General features: G+C 47.2%; 1 protein-coding gene across 1 annotated transcript; it reads left to right on the forward strand.

Annotated features, from left to right (window-relative positions):
• Positions 1-3,063: 3,063 nt before the first annotated feature.
• LOC134983527 (gastrula zinc finger protein XlCGF26.1-like) lies at positions 3,064-22,494 on the forward strand. The gene is made up of 2 exons (XM_063949182.1): positions 3,064-3,227; positions 19,182-22,494. Exon 2 carries the CDS (start codon positions 19,223-19,225, stop codon positions 20,741-20,743), a length of 1,521 nt encoding a protein of 506 aa, XP_063805252.1. The 5' UTR covers positions 3,064-3,227; positions 19,182-19,222; the 3' UTR covers positions 20,744-22,494.
• Positions 22,495-22,942: the final 448 nt, after the last annotated feature.

The raw sequence follows: 22,942 nt of genomic DNA on the forward strand, positions 1-22,942 counted from the left end.
CCAAGGGGGAAACTTTGGTACGATCCAAGAGTACTCCAGTGACCCCTAGTGGATGAAAAAGAAAGCAGGATTTTGGTACTTACCAGATAAATCCCTTTCGTTGCACTCACAGGGGGCACTGGACACCCACCCAGAGCAGTTTCACCTGGCTGGTGGTAAGTTCAATAGTTCTTATGGTAACACATTTTCACCGACTTGTTCAAATGTTAAGGTGATTGTTATCTATTGTCGTGTCAACTTTCTAATTGTCCGTTATGTTATGTGTCAACTTCATAGTTGTCTGTTATGTTATAATGTTCTATGTCATTCTCCGTTGTTCATCCTCTCTGTCGCTCCTATTTGGCTCAGCAAAAAAACACTAAGGCATCTTGGGAGTATGGAGGGGGAAGGAGGGTTACACATTTACATTTTTAAATGTGCCTATCCCTGCTATCGCACCGTCCATATCCCAAGAGTACTCCAGTGCCCCCTGTGGATTCAAAGAAAAGGATTTATCTGGTAAGTACCAAAATCCTATTATCTGTAGTAATAATACAGGGACATGACTGTGGAGGTGAGGGGATCTGGGCATATTTACGGTGATATTTATGTCTCCCCCATTTCACAAAGGTGTGAAGAAGACATCTGGTGACCGTAAGACACCCAGCAGCCATCCTCATGTGTCGGGAGGACCGAGCAGGTCCCAGAGCCCCATCACGGTGCCTCCACCTCACTCACTGATACATGAGAGACACAGTGACCAGAAGATCCAGGAACTCACCAACAAGATCATTCTGATGCTGACTGGAGAGGTGATTGCTGGGAATGGGACATTATACAGTAACACCAGGGGACGTGTCTGGGTGATGACTGGAGAGGTGACTGCTGAGACTGTGACTTTATACAGTAACACCAGGGGATGTGTCTGGGTGATGACTGGAGAGGTGACTGCTGGGAATGGGACATTATACAGTAACACCAGGGGACGTGTCTGGGTGATGACTGGAGAGGTGACTGCTGAGACTGTGACTTTATACAGTAACACCAGGGGATGTGTCTGGGTGATGACTGGAGAGGTGACTGCTGGGAATGGGACATTATACAGTTACACCAGGGGATGTGTCTGGGTGATGACTGGAGAGGTAACTGCTGGGAATAGGACATTATACAGTAACACCAGGGGATGTGTCTGGGTGATGACAGGAGAGGTGAATGCTGGGAATGGGACATTATACAGTAACACCAGGGGACGTGTCTGGGTGATGACTGGAGAGGTGACTGCTGGGAATGGGACATTATACAGTAACACCAGGGGACGTGTCTGGGTGATGACTGGAGAGGTGACTGCTGGGAATGGGACATTATACAGTAACACCAGGGGATGTGTCTGGGTGATGACAGGAGAGGTGACTGCTGGGAATGGGACATTATACAGTAACACCAGGGGATGTGTCTGGGTGATGACTGGAGAGGTGATTGCTGGGAATGGGACATTATACAGTAACACCAGGGGATGTGTCTGGGTGATTACTGTATCATTGTGTGTGTCAGGTTCCTATAAGGTGTCAGGATGTCACTGTCTATGTCTCCATGCAGGAGGGGGAGAATATAGAGGAACACAGGGGTCTGTACAAGGATGTGATGATGGAGAATCACCGGCCCCTCACATCACTGGGTAAGAGGAGACTGTCATGTATTGTACAGGGGAGAGCAGGTATGGGGGTCCCCTATATACACACATCACCTGATAATCACATATATACACTGTACTCAGTCACTGTGTGTTTCCTACAGATGGACCCAGTAACAGAGATACCCCAGAGAGATGTCCCCGTCCTCTGTATTCCCAGGATTGTACAGAGGAGTATCACAGGATCCCACAGGAGGATCAGGTAGGTTGGATTTAGGGTCTCACCAATATACCAAAGTGACTGTCACTATATAATGTGTAGAGCAGCTGTGTGTGTCTTATTTACTGATATTATACTGTTTAACCTCCATTTAATCTGACTGTATGCAAATGACATTATAGTGTTTTTTGTTTGTTTTTTAGGTACAATGTCTGTCTGATATTAAAACAGAAGATATAGTGGGAGAAGAGACGTATGTGACTGATATAAAGGCAGAAGATATAGAGGGAGAAGAAGAGACGTATGTGACTGTTATAAAGGCAGAAGATATAGAGGGAGAAGAAGAGACGTATGTGACTGTTATAAAGGCAGAAGATATAGAGGGAGAAGAAGAGACGTATGTGACTGATATGAAGGCAGAAGATATAGAGGGAGAAGAAGAGACGTATGTGACTGATATAAAGGCAGAAGATATAGAGGGAGAAGAAGAGACGTATGTGATTGATATAAAGGCTGAAGATATAGAGGGAGAAGAAGAGACGTATGTGACTGATATGAAGGCAGAAGATACAGAAGGAGAAGAAGAGACGTATGTGACTGATATGAAGGCAGAAGATATTGCGGGAGAAGAAGAGACGTATGTGACTGATATGAAGGTAGAAGATACAGAGGGAGAAGAAGAGACGTATGTGACTGATATGAAGGCAGAAGATATAGAGGGAGAAGAAGAGACGTATGTGACTGATATGAAGGCAGAAGATATAGAGGGAGAAGAAGAGACGTATGTGACTGATATGAAGGCAGAAGATATAGAGGAAGAAGAAGAGACGTATGTGACTGATATAAAGGGAGAAGAGATGTATGTGACTGATATGAAGGCAGAAGATATAGAGGGAGTAGAAGAGACGTATGTGACTGATATAAAGGTAGAAGATATAGAGGGAGAAGAAGATACATATGTGACTGATATAAAGGCAGAAGATATAAAGGGAGAAGAAGAGACGTATGTGACTGATATAAAAGCAGAAGATATAGATGGAGAAGAAGAGACGTATGTGACTGATATAAAGGCAGAAGATATAGAGGGAGAAGAAGAGACATATGTGACTGATATAAAGACAGAAGATATAGAGGGAGAAGAAGAGACGTATGTGACTGATATAAAGGCAGAAGATATAGAGGGAGAAGAAGAGACGTATGTGACTGATATAAAGGCAGAAGATATAGAGGGAGAAGAAGAGACGTATGTGACTGATATAAAGGCAGAAGATATAGAGGGAGAAGAAGAGACGTATGTGACTGATATAAAGGCAGAAGATACAGATGGAAAAGAAGAGACGTATGTGAATGGTGATCAGCAATGTAAGGAGGAGGAAATCCCTACAGATATCAGCACAGGTGAGTAATAAACACTTTTTTCTGACGTCCTAGTGGATGCTGGGTACTCCGTAAGGACCATGGGGAATAGACGGGCTCCGCAGGAGACTGGGCTCTCTAAAGAAAGATTAGGTACTATCTGGTGTGCACTGGCTCCTCCCCCTATGCCCCTCCTCCAGACCTCAGTTAGATTTTTGTGCCCGGCCGAGCTGGATGCACACTAGGGGCTCTCCTGAGCTCCTAATAAAGAAAGTATTTGTTAGGTTTTATTTTCAGTGAGATCTGCTGGCAACAGACTCATGCTACGAGGGACTAAGGGGAGAGAAGCGAACCTACCTGCTTGCAGCCAGCTTGGGCTTCTTAGGCTATTGGACACCATTAGCTCCAGAGGGATCGAACACAGGCCCAGCCTCGGTCGTCTGGTCACGGAGCCGCTCCGCCGTCCCCCTTACAGAGCCAGAAGCAAGAAGAGAATCCTGGAAATCGGCGGCAGAAGACTTCGGTCTTCATTAAGGTAGCGCACAGCACTGCAGCTGTGCGCCATTGCTCCCCATGCACACCTCACACTCCGGTCACTGATGGGGGGGGCGCCCTGGGCAGCAATTAGAGTACCTTAAATTGGCAAAACAGCACATAATATAGCCTAATAAGCTATATATGTGTAAAAATCCCCTGCCATAATATAATCATAAGAGCGGACGAAGTCTGCCGAAAAAGGGGCGGGGCTATCTCCCTCAGCACACTGGCGCCATTTCCTCTTCACAGCTCCGCTGGAAGACAGCTCCCCAGGCTCTCCCCTGCAGTTTCCAGGCTCAAAGGGTAAAAAAGAGAGGGGGGGGCACTAAATTTAGGCGCAAACTGTATATTTTAAGCAGCTATAGGGGAAAATCACTTATGTTAGTGTAAATCCCTGATTAAATAGCGCTGTGGTGTGTGCTGGCATACTCTCTCTCTGTCTGCCCAAAGGACTTAGTGGGGTCCTGTCCTCAGTCAGAGCATTCCCTGTGTGTGTGCGGTGTGTCGGTACGGCTGTGTCGACATTATTTATTTATTATTTATTACCAGTTATTTATATAGCGCACACATATTCCGCAGCGCTGTACAGAGAATATTTGCCCATTCACATCAGTCCCTGCCCCAGTGGAGCTTACATTCTATATTCCCTACCACATGTACACAGACACATTCATATTAGTGTTAATTTTGTTGGGAGCCAATTAACCTACCAGTATATTTTTGGATTGTGGGAGGAAACCGGAGTACCCGGAGGAAACCCACGCAAGTACGGGGAGAATATACAAACGCCGCGCAGTTAGGGCCATGGTGGGAATCGAACCCATGACCTCAGTGCTGTGAGGCAGTAATGCTAACCATTACACCATCCGTACTGCCCCATGACATGTTTGATGAGGAGGCTTATGTGGAGGCGGAGCAGGTGCCGATAAATGTGATGTCACCCCCTGCGGGGCCGACACCAGAGTGGGTGGATATGTGGAAGGTATTAACCGACAGTGTCAACTCCTTACATAAAAGGTTGGATTACGTAACAGCCGTGGGACAGCCGGCTTCTCAGCCCGCGCCTGCCCAGGCGTCTCAAAGGCCATCAGGGGCTCAAAAACGCCCGCTACCTCAGATGGCAGACACAGATGTCGACACGGAGTCTGACTCCAGTGTCGACGAGGATGAGTCATACACACAATCCACTAGGGGCATCCGTTGCATGATTACAGCAATGAAAAATGTGTTACACATTTCTGACATTAACCCAAATACCATAAAAAGGGTATTATGTTTGGGGAGAAAAAGCAGCCAGTGTTTTTTCCCCCATCAGATGAGTTGAATGAAGTGTGTGAAGAAGCGTGGGCTTCCCCCGATAAGAAACTGGTAATTTATAAAAATTAACTGATGGCGTACCCTTTCCCGCCAGAGGACAGGTCACGTTGGGAAACATTCACTAGGGTGGATAAGGTGCTCACACGTTTGTCAAAAAAAGTGGCACTGCCGTCTCAGGATACGGCCACCTTGAAGGAGCCTGCTGATAGAAAGCAGGAGGCTATCCTGAAGTCTGTATTTACACACTCAGGTACTATACTGAGACCTGCAATTGCTTCAGCATGGATGTGTAGTGCTGCTGCAGCGTGGTCTGATACCCTGTCAGATAATATTGACACCCTCGACAGGGATACTATTTTGCTAACCATAGAGCATATTAAAGATGTCGTCTTGTATATGAGGGATGCACAGAGGGATATTTGCCGGCTGGCATCCAGAATTAATGCAATGTCCATTTCTGCCAGGAGGGTATTATGGACCCGGCAGTGGACGGGTGATGCTGATTCTAAAAGGCACATTTAGGTTCTGCCTTATAAGGGTGAGGAATTGTTTGGGGATGGTCTCTCGGACCTAGTATCCACAGCAACAGCTGGGAAATTGAAATTTTTACCTCAGATTCCCTCACAGCCTAAGAAAGCACCATATTATCAGGTACAGTCCTTTCGGCCTCAGAAAAGCAAGCGGGTCAGAGGCGCTTCCTTTCTGCCCAGAGGCAAGGGAAGAGGGAAAAAGCTGCACCAGACAGCCAGTTCCCAGGATCAAAAATCTTCCCCCGCTTCCTCTAAATCCACCGCATGACGCTGGGGCTCCACAGGCGGAGCCAGGTGCGGTGGGGGCGCGTCTCCGGAACTTCAGCGACCAGTGGGCTCGCTCACAGGTGGATCCCTGGGTTCTGCAAGCAGTATCACAGGGATACAGGCTGGAGTTCGAGGCGACTCCCCCTCGCCGTTACCTCAAATCAGCCTTGCCTGCTGCTCTCAGAGAAAGGGAGGTAGTACTGGCGGCAATTCACAAGCTGTATCTTCAGCAGGTGATAATCAAGGTACCCCTCCTTCAACAGGGGCGGGGTTACTATTCCACAATGTTTGTGGTACCGAAACCAGACGGTACGGTGAGACCCATTCTAAATTTAAAATCCTTGAACATTTATATAAGAAAGTTCAAGTTCAAGATGGAATCGCTCAGGACGGTTATTGCAAGCCTGGAAGAGGGGGATTTTATGGTGTCGTTGGACATCAAGGATGCTTACCTGCATGTCCCCATTTATCCACCCCACCAGGAGTACCTCAGGTTTGTGGTACAGGACTGTCATTACCAATTCCAGACGTTGCCGTTCGGTCTATCCACGGCACCGCGGGTATTTACCAAGTTAATGGCCGAAATGATGATGCTCCTCTGAAAGAAGGGAGTCATGATTATTCCGTACTTGGACGATCTCCTTATAAAGGCGAGATCGAAAGAGCAGTTGCTAGTCAGCGTAGCACTATCTCAGGAAGTGCTGCATCAGCACGGCTGGATTCTGAATATCCCAAAGTCGCAGCTGATTCCAGCGACGCGTCTGCTATTCTTGGGCATAATTCTGGACACAGAACAGAAGAAGATCTTTCTCCCGGAGGAGAAGGCCCAGGAATTATTATCTCTGGTCAGGGACCTCCTGAAACCAAAGCAGGTGTCGGTGCATCACTGCACGCGAGTCCTGGGAAAGATGGTAGCTTCTTACGAAGCAATTCCCTTCGGCAGGTTCCATGCACGGATCTTCCAGTGGGATCTATTGGACAAGTGGTCCGGATCGCATCTCCAGATGCATCGGTTAATCACCCTGTCCCTGATGACCAGGGTGTCTCTGCTGTGGTGGCTGCAGAGTCCTCATCTGCTTGAGGGCCGCAGATTCGGCATACAGGACTGGGTCCTGGTGACCACGGATGCAAGCCTCCGAAGTTGGGGGGCAGTCACCCAGGGAAGAAACTTCCAAGGACAATGGTCGAGTCAGGAAACTTCCCTACACATAAATATTCTGGAACTAAGGGCAATTTACAACGCCCTGAGTCAAGCAGAACCCCTGCTTCAAAATCAACCGGTTCTGATTCAGTCAGACAACATCACAGCGGTCGCCCATGTAAACTGCCAGGGCGGCACAAGAAGCAAGGTGGCAATGGCAGAAGCCACAAGAATTCTTCGATGGGCGGAGAATCACGTGATAGCACTGTCAGCAGTGTTCATTCCGGGAGTGGACAACTGGGAAGCAGACTTCCTCAGCAGGCACGACCTCCACCCGGGAGAGTGGGGACTTCATCCAGAAGTCTTCCAAATGATTGTAAACCGTTGAGAACGGCCAAAGGTGGAGACCCGCCTCAACAAAAAACTAAAAAGATATTGCGCCAGGTCAAGAGACCCTCAGGCGATAGCTGTGGACGCTCTGGTGACACCGTGGGTGTACCAGTCGGTTTATGTGTTCCCTCCTCTTCCTCTCATACCCAAGGTACTGAGGATAATAAGAAGAATAGGAGTAAGAACTATACTCATTGTTCCGGATTGGCCAAGAAGAGCTTGGTACCCAGAACTTCAAGACATGATCTCAGAGGACCCATGACCTCTGCCGCTCAGACAGGACCTGCTGCAGCAGGGGCCCTGTCTGTTCCAAGACTTAACGCGGCTGCGTTTGACGCCATGGCGGTGTAACGCCGGATCCTAAAGGAAAAGTGCATTGCGGAGGAAGTCATTCCTACGCTGATTAAAGCTAGGAAGGATGTGACCGCAAAACATTATCACCGCATATGGCGAAAATATGTTGTTTGGTGTGAGGCCAGGATGGCCCCAACGGAGGAATTTCAGCTGGGTCGATTTCTGCGCTTCCTACAGTCAGGGGTGACTATGGGCCTAAAATTGGGTTCCATTAAGGTCCAGATTTCAGCTCTGTCGATTTTCTTCCAAAAAGAACTGGCTTCATTGCCTGAAGTTCAGACATTTGTTAAAGGAGTGCTGCATATTCAGCCCCCTTTTGTGCCTCCAGTGGCACCTTGGGATCTCAACGTGGTGTTGGATTTCCTAAAGTCACATTGGTTTGAGCCACTTAAAACCGTGGATCTAAAATATCTCACGTGGAAAGTGGTCATGCTGTTGGCCTTGGCTTTGGCCGGGCGTGTGTCAGAATTGGCGGCTTTGTCATGTAAAAGCCCTTATCTGATTTTCCATATGGACAGGGCAGAATTGAGGACTCATCCCCAATTTCTTCCTAAGATGGTATCAGCATTTCATTTGAACCAACCTATTGTGGTGCCTGCGGCTACTCAGGACTTGGAGTATCCAAGTTGCTGGACGTAGTCAGGGCCCTGAAAATCTATGTTTCCAGGACGGCTGGAGTCAGGAAAACTGACTCGCTATTTATCCTGTATGCATCCAACAAACTGGGTGCTCCTGCTTCAAAGCAGACTATTACTTGCTGGATCTGTAGCACGATTCAACTTGCACATTCTGCGGCTGGACAGCCGCATCATAAATCTGTAAAAGCCCATTCCACGAGGAAGGTGGGCTCTTCTTGGGCGGCTGCCCGAGGGGTCTCGGCTTTACAACTTTGCCGAGCTGCTACTTAGTTGGGTTCAAACACATTTGCTAAATTCTACAAGTTTGATACCCTGGCTGAGGAGGACCTTGAGTTCTCTCATTCGGTGCTGCAGAGTCATCCGCACTCTCCCGCCCGTTTGGGAGCTTTGGAGTACCCAGCATCCACTAGGATGTCAGAGAAAATAAGAATTTACTCACCGGTAATTCTATTTCTCGTAGTCCGTAGTGGATGCTGGGAGCCCGTCCCAAGTGCGGGCTCTCTGCAATACATGTATATAGTTATTGCGTAACTAAAGGGTTTTGTTGTAAGCCATTTGTTAATGAGGCTCATTATTGTTTCATACTGTTAACTGGGTATAGTTATCACAAGTTGTACGGTGTGATTGGTGTGGCTGGTATAAGTCTTACCCTGGATTCCAAATCCTTTCTTAGTAATGTCAGCTCTTCCGGGCACAGTTTCCCTAACTGAGGTCTGGAGGAGGGGCATAGGGGGAGGAGCCAGTGCACACCAGATAGTACCTAATTTTTCTTTAGAGTGCCCAGTCTCCTGCGGAGCCCGCTATTCCCCATGGTCCTTACGGAGTACCCAGCATCCACTATGGACTACGAGAAATAGAATTACCGGTGAGTAAATTCTTATTATTACAGAAGTCACATATTCTCATTGCTCAGTCACTACAGCAATCTCTTATCCTACACCCTCCTCCGCCATCAGCCCTGTTCTCAGTTGGGTGTTTCTAACACAAGGCTATCCATGACAAATATCACATGTAGAGAGTTATTACACACAACACTATAATGTTATTAAAAGTAACAAGCAGAAGTTTATTATTAGTGATTATATATAAATGTGTATATATGTATGTATGTATGTATATACTATAATTAGTAATGTTTTTTGTGGAGTGCCTAATTTATATGCATTTTGTTAGATGATGCAGGTATGAAATATTTCCTGCTATACAGTAGACCTGAGATCACCAAATACAGTTCGTATAAGATTCAGAAATAAAATGAAATTTGAATCTAGAACTTCAAGTAAAACAGATTAAAAGCTTATCACAAGTACATATCTGTATAATCAGAAGACAAGCGTTTTGCACTTGTTGTCACCCTTGCATGGGCGGGCTTGTTCTTATCCACCCCAATTCACTCTAAATACAAATTGTGTATCATCCAACGCGTTTCATCAATAGTGACTTCTTCAGGGATGTTTTCTGTTAAAGGCTTTATCCTCAAATATCAATTGTGTAGACTTGAAATAATTGTGTAACCTTCAGATGGTAATTGTGGACTTGTTCATGATGAACACATTCCTAAGTACTTGTGAATAATAGTTCCTGCTCTGTGCAGTTCTGAGGTTATGACTTTAGGGAATGTAATGGTCAGATCCAATATTGTTCAATCTAAGGTCTCCCAGTAGCCTTACTACATACATAAATATGTCTTGCACTCACTATTTTAACTAACAATAATAAACAGTGGAGTTTTAGTTCATGCATTGCTCAGTGCATTTAAGCCTGCACCCCCCGACAAGGGACCCCACTATACTGCAGGTCCTACTCTATTGCTCAAAATAATTACCATAAAAACAGCTATCACATTAGTGTTAACCTTTAGGTATGCCCTCAGCGGCGGAACAGTGCCCGAAAGGCTTGGATTGGTTTTCAGAGCACCAGTCCGACGTGCCACCACATCTCACGTGGCCCTCAAATTCACCAGATCTGGGACTGTGGGACTGTTTGGCTGGGTCTGGCATTGTACTGTTGGTGCAGTTCCTGATGCGTTTGGAACGATTGGTGGTTGCTAGGCGTCCTAAATGCCTGTGGTCCCGATTTGTCATGATCTACTTTCGCCCACTGTTCCGCCGCTGAGATTCTCTGGTGTCCATACTTCTTCCACTGTAGATGGATACTACTTGCTGTCTACAAGGGATCACCAACAAACAAATGCCGGTCTCGGACAAAACCAATGGCTCCCTTTTGCCAGTCGCATCACGTGCACGACCCATGGTTCCATCTGAAAAAGAAACAATATCTCAACAAATTTGCATTGTATTAATACCTCAGACATCCACAATGATCATCCAGTAACTTTAGTGTCACCATCTACACGCATGTGCACGTCCTGTGTCGTTAATATACCCGGTGGAACCGTCCATGTCGCCATCCGTCGCTCACTCCAGCGCATCAAATGATGTCATCTGACACGCGCTATGTCCGGGGATACGAGTGAACCTCGTCCACGTGACCTATAGCAACCAATGAGGACAAAAGTATCAAGTAACCTGCCAACAAAACAGTGCAACAACACCGATCAAATGCTATCCTCTTAGATAGATATGTATATCTTTCTCTGGCAGGGCGTATAGGTTATCCACAGGATAACATTGGGATAATAAGATTTTAAACCTACCGGTAAATCTATTTCTCCTAGTCCGTAGAGGATGCTGGGGACTCCGTAAGGACCATGAGGCTTTTCCAAGGAGGAGGTGGAGCAAATGAGTGGTGTGTCCCCGTCGGTTGTACAGACTCAGGAATGGATGGATATGTGGCATATGTTGAATGCAAGTGTGGCATCCTTACATAAGAGGCTTGATAAGGCTGAATTAGGGGGGACATCAGGGGGTCAATCCTCGGATTGGACCGACTCGCAGGGCCCGTCGGGGTCTCAAAAGCGTCCCTTAACACAAGACACTACTACCGTCACGGACTCTGATTCCAGTGTCGACTATGACAAAGTGAAATTGCACCCTAGGGTGACAAAGCATTCAGTGTATAATTGTGGCAATAAGGGATGTGTTGCATATTGTGGATGAACCCTCGGCCCTTGACACAAGGGTGCACATGTTTAAGGGAAAGAAACAGATTATTAACTTTCCCACATCTCATTAACTAAATGATTTCTTTGAAAAAGCTTGGGAGACTCTGGAAAAGAGACCGCAGATCCCAAAAATTATTTATATGGCATACCCCTTCCCTAAACAGGACAGGGAGATGTGGGAATCATCCCCCACTGTGGACAAGGCCCTGACGCGTTTGTCCAAGAAAGTGGCACTACCGTCTCCTGACACAGCTGCCCTTAGGGACCCTGCAGATCGCAGGTAGGAGACTACCTTAAAGTGTATTTATTCTCATACTGGAGCAGTCCTTAGACCGACAATTGCGTCGGCATGGGTGTGTTGCGCGATTTCAGCTTGGACAGATGAGCTGACAGCTGATTTTGATAATATGGATAAGGATACTATATTCTTAACTCTAGGCCATATTAAAGACGCAGTCTTATTTATGAGGGATGCTCAAAGGGACATTGGATTGCTGGCTTCTAGGGCCAATGCCATGTCTATCTCAGCGAGAAGATCCTTATGGACTCGCCAATGGACGGGTGATGCGGATTCCAAAAAACATATGGAAGTTCTACCCTATAACGGAAATATATTGTTTGGGGATGGGCTGACGGACTTGGTTTCCACAGCTACAGCAGGTAAATCAAACTTTTTACCATTTATTCCCCAACAGCAAAAGAAAGTACCACCCTATCAGATGCAGTCCTTTCGGTCGCACAAGTCTAGAAGAGGTCGGAGATCCTCCTTCCTCGCCAGAGGTAAGGGCAGAGGCAAAAGAGCACCTGCTTCGGCAGGTGCCCAGGAACAAAAGTCTTCCCCCGGCTACTCAAAAACCCACAGCATGACGCTGGGACTCCCCTGAGGGAGTCAGCACCGGTGGGGGCACGTCTTTGACTTTTCAGCCAGGCCTGGGTCAGCTCAGACCTGAATCCTTGGGTGTTGGAAATAGTTTCCCAGGGTTACAAACTGGAATTCGAGGAGGTGGCCCCGCGCCGATTTTTCAAGTCATCCCTACCAGCTTCCACATCGGAACGGGATGTAGTGTTAGCTGCAATTCAAATGCTGTGTCTACAGCAAGTAATAATCAGGGTTTCCTTGACCAAGCAGGGAAGAGGTTACTACTCAACCCTCTTTGTGGTCCCGAAACCGGACGGTTCGGTCAGACCTATTTTGAATCTGAAATCCCTAAACCTGTACATAAAAATATTCAAATTCAAAATGGAATCACTCAGAGCGATAAGCCAATATGGAGGAGGGGGAGTTTATGGTGTCTCTGGACATAAAGGATGCGTACCTTCAAGTCCCCATATAACCCCCCCCCCCCCCACTCCCCCTCAATCAGGAATACCTGAGATTCGCTGTACAGGATTGTCATTACCAATTTCAGACGTTGCCATTTGGGCTTTCCACGGCCCCAAGGATTTTCACCAAGATAATTATATACTGGATACAGAAAAAATTAAGGTCTTTCTCCCACTGGAGAAAGCCCATGACATCCAGAACATGGTAAGAGACCTGCTAAAACGAAAAGGGTGTCAGTTCACCAATGCACTCGAGTTCTGGGAAAATGGTGGCGGCCTACGAGGCCATTCCCTTCGGAAGGTTCCATGCAAGGACTTTTCAATGGGACCTTCTGGACAAGTGGTCGGGGTCCCATCTGCACTTACATCGGAAAATAACTCTGTCCCCAGGGGCCTGGGTGTCTCTCCTGTGGTGGTTGCAAAGTACTCACCTGCTGGAGGGTCGCAGGTTCGGAATTCAGGATTGGATCCTGGTTACCACGGACGCGAGCCTCCGAGGATGGGGAGCAGTCACACAAGGAAGACATTTTCAGGGACTGTGGTCAGACCAGGAGTCCTGTCTACACATCACTGTGTTGGAACTCAGGGCCATTTACAACGGCCTTCGACAAGCGGAGAGTCTTCTTCGAAACCTACCGGTTCTGATTCAATCAGACAATGTCACAGCAGTGGCTCATGTGAACCGCCAAGGCGGGACAAGAAGCAGAGTTGCGATGGCGGAAGCCACCAGGATTCTTCGCTGGGCGGAAAATCACGTAAGCGCTCTGTCGGCTGTCTTCATTCAGAAGTCCCTGCCGGAAATCACCAAGACTGTAGTGAAGGGCACCGATCATGGGCTGGCAGTGTCTGTAGCTCCCAGACAAGCGGTTGGTTTCAGGAGGGCATGTGGCTATATTGCCAGTTTTCAAGATGACCACTTCAGGCAGGGAAGCCCAAATCAGAAAAAACTGGGCAGGTGAACCAGGTCAGTAATAAGGCAGGAGAGGAGAGGGTACTAGGATGCAGTGGCACAGGGTAGCGTATATGGCTGCACAGGAACCCCACATGTATGTCCTCCTATAATTCACAGCTCCACCAGATTCACCCGTAGCACCATGGGTTAGGAGGAGAGGAGGGAAATGCCGGAACAATGCTGGAGTGATGACAGGCAATCGTTCCGTGTAGACCGATTTGAACACCCATGGTGTTACCAGAGCGTCTAATGCTACTGCCTGAGGGTCCCGAGACCTGGTATAATACCTCCGAAGCTTTATCTTGAGGCATGACGCCATCATGTCTATTTGAGGAGTTCCCCAAAGACGCGTTACGTCTGCAAAGACTTCTTGATGAAGTCCACACTCTCCTGGATGGAGATCGTATCTGCTGAGGAAGTCCGCTTCCCAGTTGTTCACTCCCGGAATGAAGATCGCCGCCAGCGCGTGTCTTTCTGCCCAGAGGAGGATTCTTGTAACCTCTCACATTGCAGCCCTGCTCTTCGCTCCACCCTGCCTGTTTATGTAGGACACCGCTGTGACATCCGACTAAACCTGAATGGCTCGATCTTGCAGAAGATGAGTTGCTTGTAGAAGGCCATTGTATATGGCCCTTAGTTCCAGAATGTTTATTGAAAGGACCGATTCCTGGCTTGACCACTTTTCTTGAAAGTTTTCTCCCAGGGTGACTACTCCCCAACCTTTGAGGCTTGCATCCGTGGTTAGAAGAATCCAATTCTGAATCCCGAACCTGCGGCCCTCGAGCAGGTGAGAAGTTTGCAGCCACCAGAGTAGTGAAATTCTGGCTTTCGGCGACAGGCATATCCGCTGGTGCATGTGAAGATGCGATTCTGACCACTTGTCCAGGAGATCCAGCTGGAAGAACCGTGCATGGAATCTTCCATAGTGTATTCCCCAGAATGTGAATACACTGATGAACAGATACAGAGCCATCCTAACAGCAGTGTAGAACCCTGGGCACAGCAATGCACTGGGGCCCCTACCCATCCTCCAGCAGTAGGGGTGGGGGTGCTGTCAGCGGCAGCTTTGATGTCCCACGGGCGGTAGGGGGTGTTCTATTTTTTGCTCAGCATGTAGGACCTGTAGAAATAATTTCTGCTAATTACTCCTTTCCTGCACAGATGGGGCAGGAATGAGAACACTAAACTGTAGAAGGGGACATTGGGCTGAATGACGGGGCCCTGGTACATGATTTTCAGGTTGGTAGGGAATGTTTAATATGTAAGGGAGGGGTTGATAGTGGAGTGGGCTTAATATAAATAATTTTCTGCCCGGAGGGCAGCTTGCTTGACTGCAGATATCTCCAGTTCCTGGAAATAGATTTCTTAACTTTAATGGGATGCAAAAAACTAGAGTCCCAGGAGGTAATGGGGACTTGGGGATCAGAGTTCTGGAGCCAGAGCAATCCACCAACAAAAATATAAAATTGCATACCAGGCGTGTGGAGCTGGAGCAGAGACAAGCTGCTTGAAGGCTGATATCCCTGATTCTGGGCATAGTAGAGACAAGCTGCCAGTGTTCACCAAAAGGGGAGAGTCCCAGCTTTTTGCGTATACCCTCAGAAAAAATCTAAGTCAGACAGAACCCGAGATATCTGGCTGGGAAGGACAATTAAATGGCTTGGATGGGGACCACTGTTTTGAAGTCAGATATCTCCGGTTCCCCAGTGCCGATTTTCAAAAATCTGGTAACCTTGGAAAGAGGGGACCCTCAGCTATCAGCCTAGGGCCCTTTTACTCCTGGGGCCCTTTGGCAAGAGACCATTGAGCCCATACGAAAAGATGGCCCTGAACAGATACCCGGGGAGGTTTCAAGACATCCCTGACCATTGATTGGATCACCAACGCTTTCTCCACCGGTAGAAACACCCTCTGCACTTCCGTGTTGAGTATCATCCCCAGGAAGGGCAGTCTCCTTGTCAGTTCCAAATGTGACTTTTGGAAGGTTCAGGATCCACCCATGATCCTAGATTAGTTGAGTTGAGAGCGCAATACTCTGCAACAGCTTCTCCCTGTTTGCATAGGAGGAGCATGATCTCCGCCATGACCTTAGTGAACACCCTCGGTGCTGTGGAGAGGCCAAATGGCAATGTCTGGAACTGATAGTGACAGTCCTGTAGTGCAAACCGTAGATAGGCCTGGTGAGGCGGCCAGATCAGAATGTGAAGGTACGCATCCTTGATATCCAGGGATACTAGGAATTCCCCCTCCTCCAGACCTGAGATCACCACTCTCAGAGACTCCATCTTGAATTGGAAAACCCTCAAGTTAGGGGTTCAACGACTTCAGGTTCAATATAGGCGTTACCGAACCGTCCGGTTTTGGTACCACAAACAGGTTTGCGTAATCACCCTTGGTTTTTGGGTGAGGTGGAATTGGAACAATGACATTTGTTTGTACCAATTTTTGAATGGCTTCCTGTAGGATAGCACTTTCTGTCAGCGAAGCTGGTAAGCCTGATTTGAAGAATCTGTAAGGTGGGAGTTCCTGAAACTCCAGTCTGTACCCCTGGGTAACAATATCCATCACCCAGGGGTCTAGGCATGATGACGCTCAGACGTGACTGAAATCTTTTAGTCTCGCTCCCACCTGCCTGATCTCCAGGCTGAGAGGTACACGGTCATTCTTAGTATTTGGAGGAAGCAGAACCTGGTTTCTATTCCTGCGAACCTGTTGGTGAGGTTTTTTAGATCTTCCCCAACCTCCTCTAAAGAAGGTTTGGAGAGGGTTTGGATTTTTTAAATTTTGCGGTCCAAAAGGACTGCAGTGTAGGTCTATGATAAGATTTCCTAGCTGGTGCTGCTGCGGAGGGAAGAAATGTTGAATTACCTGCAGTCGCCGTGGAAATCCACGCATCCAATGCGTCCCCAAATAGTGCCTGACCTGTGAATGGCAGGTTCTCCACACTTTTCTTGGATACTGCATCCGCAGTCCATTGGCGTAGCCAGAGTCCTCTGCATGCCGAGACAGCCATGGAAGTAGCAGGCCAATGTCCTTCATGGCCTCCACCATGAAACCTGCAGAATCCTGTAAAAACAAGTCAATTTCACTCCTATACATAGTATCTAAGTCCTCTAGTAAGGTGCCTGACCACTTTACTATGGATTTAGAAATCCACGCACAAGCAATAGTGGGCCTTAAAGCCACGCCTGTAGCTGTGTATAGTGATTTGAGCGTAGTTTCAATCTTGCGATCAGCCGGCTCCTTTAAGGCGGTTGGACCAGCGACAGGTAAAACCACCTTTTTAGACAGCCTAGATACAGAAGCGTCTACTATAGGTGGGTTTTCCCACTTCTTCCTATCCTCTTCAGGGAAAGGGAAAGCAATGAGAATTCTTTTAGGGATCTTGAATTTTTTTCTCTGTGTTTTCCCAGGATTTTTCAAACAAGGAGTTTAACTCCTTAGAAGCAGGGAAGGTAAGCGAGGACTTCTTATTTACTGTAAAATAAGATTCCTCTACTTGTTCCGGAACTTTCTCAGAAATATGCAAAACATCCCTAATGGCATCAGTCATTAGCTGCACCCCTTTAGCAAGGGCTACACCCCCCCCCCCCCCCCCTCTGCATATCCCCATCACCGTCCCCCTGTATCAGAGTCGGTATCATTGTCAGCTTGCTTTATCTGGGCAAGTGTACGTTTTTTGGAGTGTGTAGGTGGGGTTTTAGATGAAGTAGTGGGAGCTGAATACTTCATACCCACTACAGATTGTCTCAAAACTGCGTCTCTTTCTCAGTATGTGACATCCTTGTTGAAATCTGGGATATCATTCCCCTTAAAGAATCCACCCATGGTGGTTTGGATTCAGAAGGCTGAGACAGCACATTGCAGTCCTGAGTACATGGAATAGACTCCTCAGGAGAAGATACACACTCTGCAGCACAGGACACAGAGTTCTTAGACATGGTAATGTGAGATATACACACTTACACACACACACACACATACACACACACACACGCACACAGGAAAATGTCAGACACAGTTTCCCCCAGAGTACCTTCAGAGAGTCACAAAGTATAAGGAGCCAGCCACACAGCGCCCCTGTAGGCAGTTATTATGATAAAAGCCCGGCGCTGACTTTAATAGGGAGGGCAGCGCTCCCTGTCAGTGTCCTAGTTCCTATGATTTGCAGGGAGAAAATGGCGCTGGTGAGTGCTGGATCTGCTCTGAGAGGAAGCCCCGCCTCTTGTAATGGCGTGCGGCTTCCTGCACTAATTGTTTATACTGGCCTGAGGATTTTAGTGATAACAGGGGGATTAGCCCCTGTTATCTGCGTGACCAGTGTAGGGTTTATCCGCGCTGGCTCAGGACGCCCCTCAAAGCGCCTACACTGTGTGTTGCTGAGCCTTCCTGGAGCGCAGCCTGTCAGAGCTGCGCTCCCACCCTTGTGCCGCCATACCCGCCGGCAACCCGCTAACTGGGATGCTGGCGCTGTACTCCCCACTTTTCTTTCGTCTGGCTCTGTTAGGGGGTGGCGGTCGCGCTGCGGGAGTGAGCAGTCGCCTCGTGGGCTTGCGATCAGCACCCACAGGAGCTCAGTGTCCTGTCAGCGGACTAGAGAACCATTAACTCTTCAGGAAGTTGGTTCCTATTCCCGACCCCCCCCTAAGTCCCACGAAGCAGGGAGTCTGTTGCCAGCAGCCTTCCTGTAACCTAACTAACTCTAGAAAATAAAAAAACTAAGAAAACTCTTAGGAGTTCCCCTAGCTGTGACCGGCTCCTCCTCCTCCGGGAGGGGCCAGCCCACACTATTAAACTCTTAAAGTGCCAGTGGCTCCCAAAGGACCCGTCTATACCCCATGGTACTAAATGGACCCCAGCATCCTCTAGGACGTAAGAGAAAGTAGATTATAACCTAGCAGATGATGATGATTGCAGTGTATTATATGGTGTATTGCATGTAAAGTACCTTGTTCCACACCTACTCTGCTGTAGCAATATACCTTATATAAGGGTGAGTAACACATGTACAGGCTTACCAGCGTATGAGCACACACATAAAGGAATGCTACCTTACCAATGCTTCCAGGAGTAACGTTAGGAGACATTACTCTGATCCATCAGCTCATATGACTGATGTTATTGTTCGTCTAGAATCTCCAATTCATACGATATGTTCCCCATCCATTGTTTTACATTGGTGCTGACATAGGACTAAACGAGTGACTATATCTCCATATATACTTCATGGTTAGTTACCAGTACAAGAGAGAGATATATCTAAGTCTTATTATAATATTACATTTGTTATTGTGAGTGTTCTCAGGAGGGTGGACACAATGATAGTCTGAGACATAATATTATAAAGCCTTCATTAGAAGTTATGTTTTATTATACACACACATTTATAATTAAGTGTCCCAGAGAGTCGTCTTCTCCTATTGTTTACAAGATTAATATTGTTACAGAAAATGTCACATTTCCATAATGTATTTTATTTCCAGCAGATGGACACACAAGCAGGAATATCTCAGAAGGACATCTAATGTTCACCCCGGATTGTGACATAAAAGATAATGACAGTAGACAGGATTCTCCAGGAGATAACCCCATTACCCCAATTATACATCCAGCTCTATCAGCTGATCCCCCTGATCCTGGGGAATGTTCTCCTGATCACTCTGATATTGGTGCATCTGTTACAGCTCTGACAGTAGATACAGTGTTTCCCTGTTCTATAGATGCCAAATGTTTTACACAGAACACAAAGCCTATTAACCCACACACAGGTAAGGTAGGTGAAAGGCCACTGATATGTCCGGAGTGTAAGGAATGTTTTACATACAAATCAGATCTTGTTATACATCAGAGAAGTCACACAGGTGAGAAGGCATTTCCATGTTCTGAGTGTGGGAAATGTTTTGCACGGAAATCACATCTTGTTAGACATCAGAGAAGTCACACAGGTGAGAGGCCGTTTCCATGTTCTGAATGTGGGAAATGTTTTACACAGAAATCAGATCTTGTTAAACATCAGAGAAGTCACACAGGTGAGAAGCCATTTCCATGTTCTGAGTGTGGGAGATGTTTTACACAGAAATCAGATATTGTTATACATCACAGAACTCACACAGGTGAGAGACCATTTCCATGTTCTGAGTGTGGGAAATGTTTTACACAGAAATCATATCTTGTTATACATCAGCGAACTCACACAGGTGAGAAGCCATTTCCATGTCCTGAGTGTGGGATATGTTTTGCACACATATCAAATCTTGTTATACATCAGAGAAGTCACGCAGGTGAGAAGCCATTTCCATGTTCTGAGTGTGGGAAATGTTTTACACGGAAATCAGATATTGTTATACATCACAGAACTCACACAGGTGAGAGACCATTTCCATGTTCTGAGTGTGGGAAATGTTTTACACAGAAATCATATCTTGTTATACATCAGCGAACTCACACAGGTGAGAAGCCATTTCCATGTTCTGAGTGTGGGATATGTTTTGCACACATATCAAATCTTATTATACATAAGAGAAGTCACACACGTGAGAAGCCATTTTCTTGCTCTGAGTGCAGGAAAAGTTTTACCTGGAAATCCCTACTTGTTAAACATCAGAGAAGTCACACAGGTGAGAAGCCTTTTTCATGTTCTAAGTGTGGGAAATGTTTTGCAAACAAATCAGATCTTGTTAAACATCAGAGAAGTCACACAGGTGAGAAGCCATTTCCATGTTCTGAGTGTGGGAAATGTTTTGCACGCAAATCAGATCTTGTTAGACATAACAGAAGTCACACAGGTGAGAAGCTATTTCCATGTTCTGAGTGTGGGAAATGTTTTACACAGAAATCACAACTTGTTACACATCAGCAAAGTCATACAGGTGAGAAGCCATTTCCATGTTCTGAGTGTGGGAAATGTTTTGCACACAAATCAGTTTTTGTTAGACATAACAGAAGTCACACAGGTGAGAAGCCATTTCCATGTTCTGAGTGTGGGAAATGTTTTACACGAAAATCACATCTTGTTAGACATCAGCGAAGTCACACAGGGAAATAAATTGTCTCTTTTTGCACACAATAGACATCACTCAGGTGAGGAACCATTTTAATCTGGAGTATACTTATCATGGCCATGCGTTGTTCTTCAAGGTTCTTATCCTATCCTATGCTTTTTGCAATATACATGCTACCGCAGGGTGAAATAATCAGATGTCATGCCCTCATCTACCACTGCTATACAGATGACTTGTCTTTTTCTCCAGGTACTGAGAACCCAGTACCAATCCTATATGGTTGTCTAGCTGAGCTCCAGGTGTGGGTGATGCCAGGTGGCTGTGACTCAGTCCTGGTGAAACAGGTCCTTATGATAGAAGCTCACCAACAAAGAGCAGGTCTACAGCTCAGCTTTGCAAACCAACCAGAATTACGCTTGGGGGTTCAGCGTTACAAAATGCTGATCATGGGGGTGATTCTGAGTTGTTCGCTCGCTAGCTGATTGTAGCAGCATTGCACACGCTAGGCCGCCGCCCTCTGGGAGTGTATCTACGCTTAACAGAATTGTGAACGAAAGATTAGCAGAATAGCGAATAGAAAATTCTTAGCAGTTTCTGAGTAGCTCCAGACTTACTCCTACACTGCGATCAGCTCAGGCCATTTCTTTCCTGGTTTGACGTCACAAACATGCCCTGCGTTCGGCCAGCCACTCCCCCGTTTCTCCAGACACTCCCGCGTTTTATCCTGGCACGTCTGCGTTTTTCTGCACACTTTCTGGAAACGGTCAGTTTTTGGCCAGAAACACCCACTTCCCTTCACTCCCACTCCGATCACTTCAACGATGAAAATTCTTCGTTCTGCCGTGAGTAAATCTACAAAGTTTTGAGCTAAAATACTTATCACACTGCGTACCATGCGCATGCGCATTTTTTTCGCATTAATCGCTCTGTTGCGAAAATCGGCAACGAGCGAACAACTCAGGATGACCCCCCATATGCGGAATCTTGGTGTACTGGATGGTGGAGTGACACTTAGACATCAGGTATCAGCCACAATCAGATCCTCATCCGAGGAACATAGCCAGACTCCAGCACTTATTTCCCTCAGAAGATCTACCTACAGTCATCCATGTACTTGTATCATCACACATAGACTACTGCAATGTCCTCTACCTCGGTCTCCCAGCAAAAGAGTTGCAGCGGTTGTAGCTTGTACAGAATGCAGCAGCCAGGCTGTTACCTAACCAGCCCGTTCCTGCCACATAACACCCATTCTCTGCTCCCTTCACCGGCTGCCTGTAAAATGGTGACTATTACATAATCTTACTGAATCTCCCAGCCCTACATGACCACAGACCATGGTACCAGAAGCAGCTTCTGCCTCCTTACTGCCCTGCTTGCTTCCATCTGCAGATTAAGGACTGTTACCAGAAGTACCAAGGATCCCCAAGCAGTGCTGAGATGTCGGAGACAGGGTGGTGGCACTAGTGCTGTAGTGGGGGCTGCCGGTGCCACTGTCTGTGGGTAATATTGTCGCCAAGCAGCGCTTATGTGTCAGAGGGGAGAGAGGGTAGTGGCAGTAGTGGGGGAGGACAGGGTGGGTGGCAGTAGTGGGGGGACACAGGGCGGGTGGCAGTAGTGGAAAGAGAGGGTGGATGGTCACAGTGCAGTACCAGGGGCTGCTGGAGACAGTAAAGAGGCGTATGGGTCCCGCTCAGAACCAGTTGATAATTAGACTTAATGATGATTTCTCTAACGTCCTTGAGGATGCTGGGACTCTGTAAGGACCATGGGGAAAAGATGGGCTCCGCAGGAGATAGGGCACTTTAAAAAAGCTTTGGACTCTGGGTGTGCACTGGCTCCTCCCTCTATGCCCCTCCTCCAGACCTCAGTTTTACACTGTGCCCAGATCAGCATGGGTGCACTGCAGAGAGCTCTCCTGAGTTCTCTGCCTAGAAGCATTTTTGTTTGGACTTTTTCTCTACTTTTTCACAGGGAGCACTGCTGGCAACAGGCTCCCTGCATCGAGGGACTGAGGAGAGAGGAACAGACCTTCTTGTCTAAGATAGGCTCTGCTTCCTCGGCTACTGGACACCATTAGCTCCAGAGGGGGTGAACACAGGTTCTTACTGGGCATCCACCCCCGGAGCCGCGCCGCCGTTCTCACAGCGAGAAGAATAGAAGACAGAAGTCGTCAGGCGGCAGAAGCCTTCAGCTTCACGGAGGTAACACACAGCACTGCAGCTGTGCGTCATTGCTCCCAT

Source organism: Pseudophryne corroboree, assembly GCF_028390025.1.
Source record: "Pseudophryne corroboree isolate aPseCor3 chromosome 3 unlocalized genomic scaffold, aPseCor3.hap2 SUPER_3_unloc_17, whole genome shotgun sequence".
Taxonomy (NCBI): Eukaryota; Metazoa; Chordata; class Amphibia; order Anura; family Myobatrachidae; genus Pseudophryne; species Pseudophryne corroboree.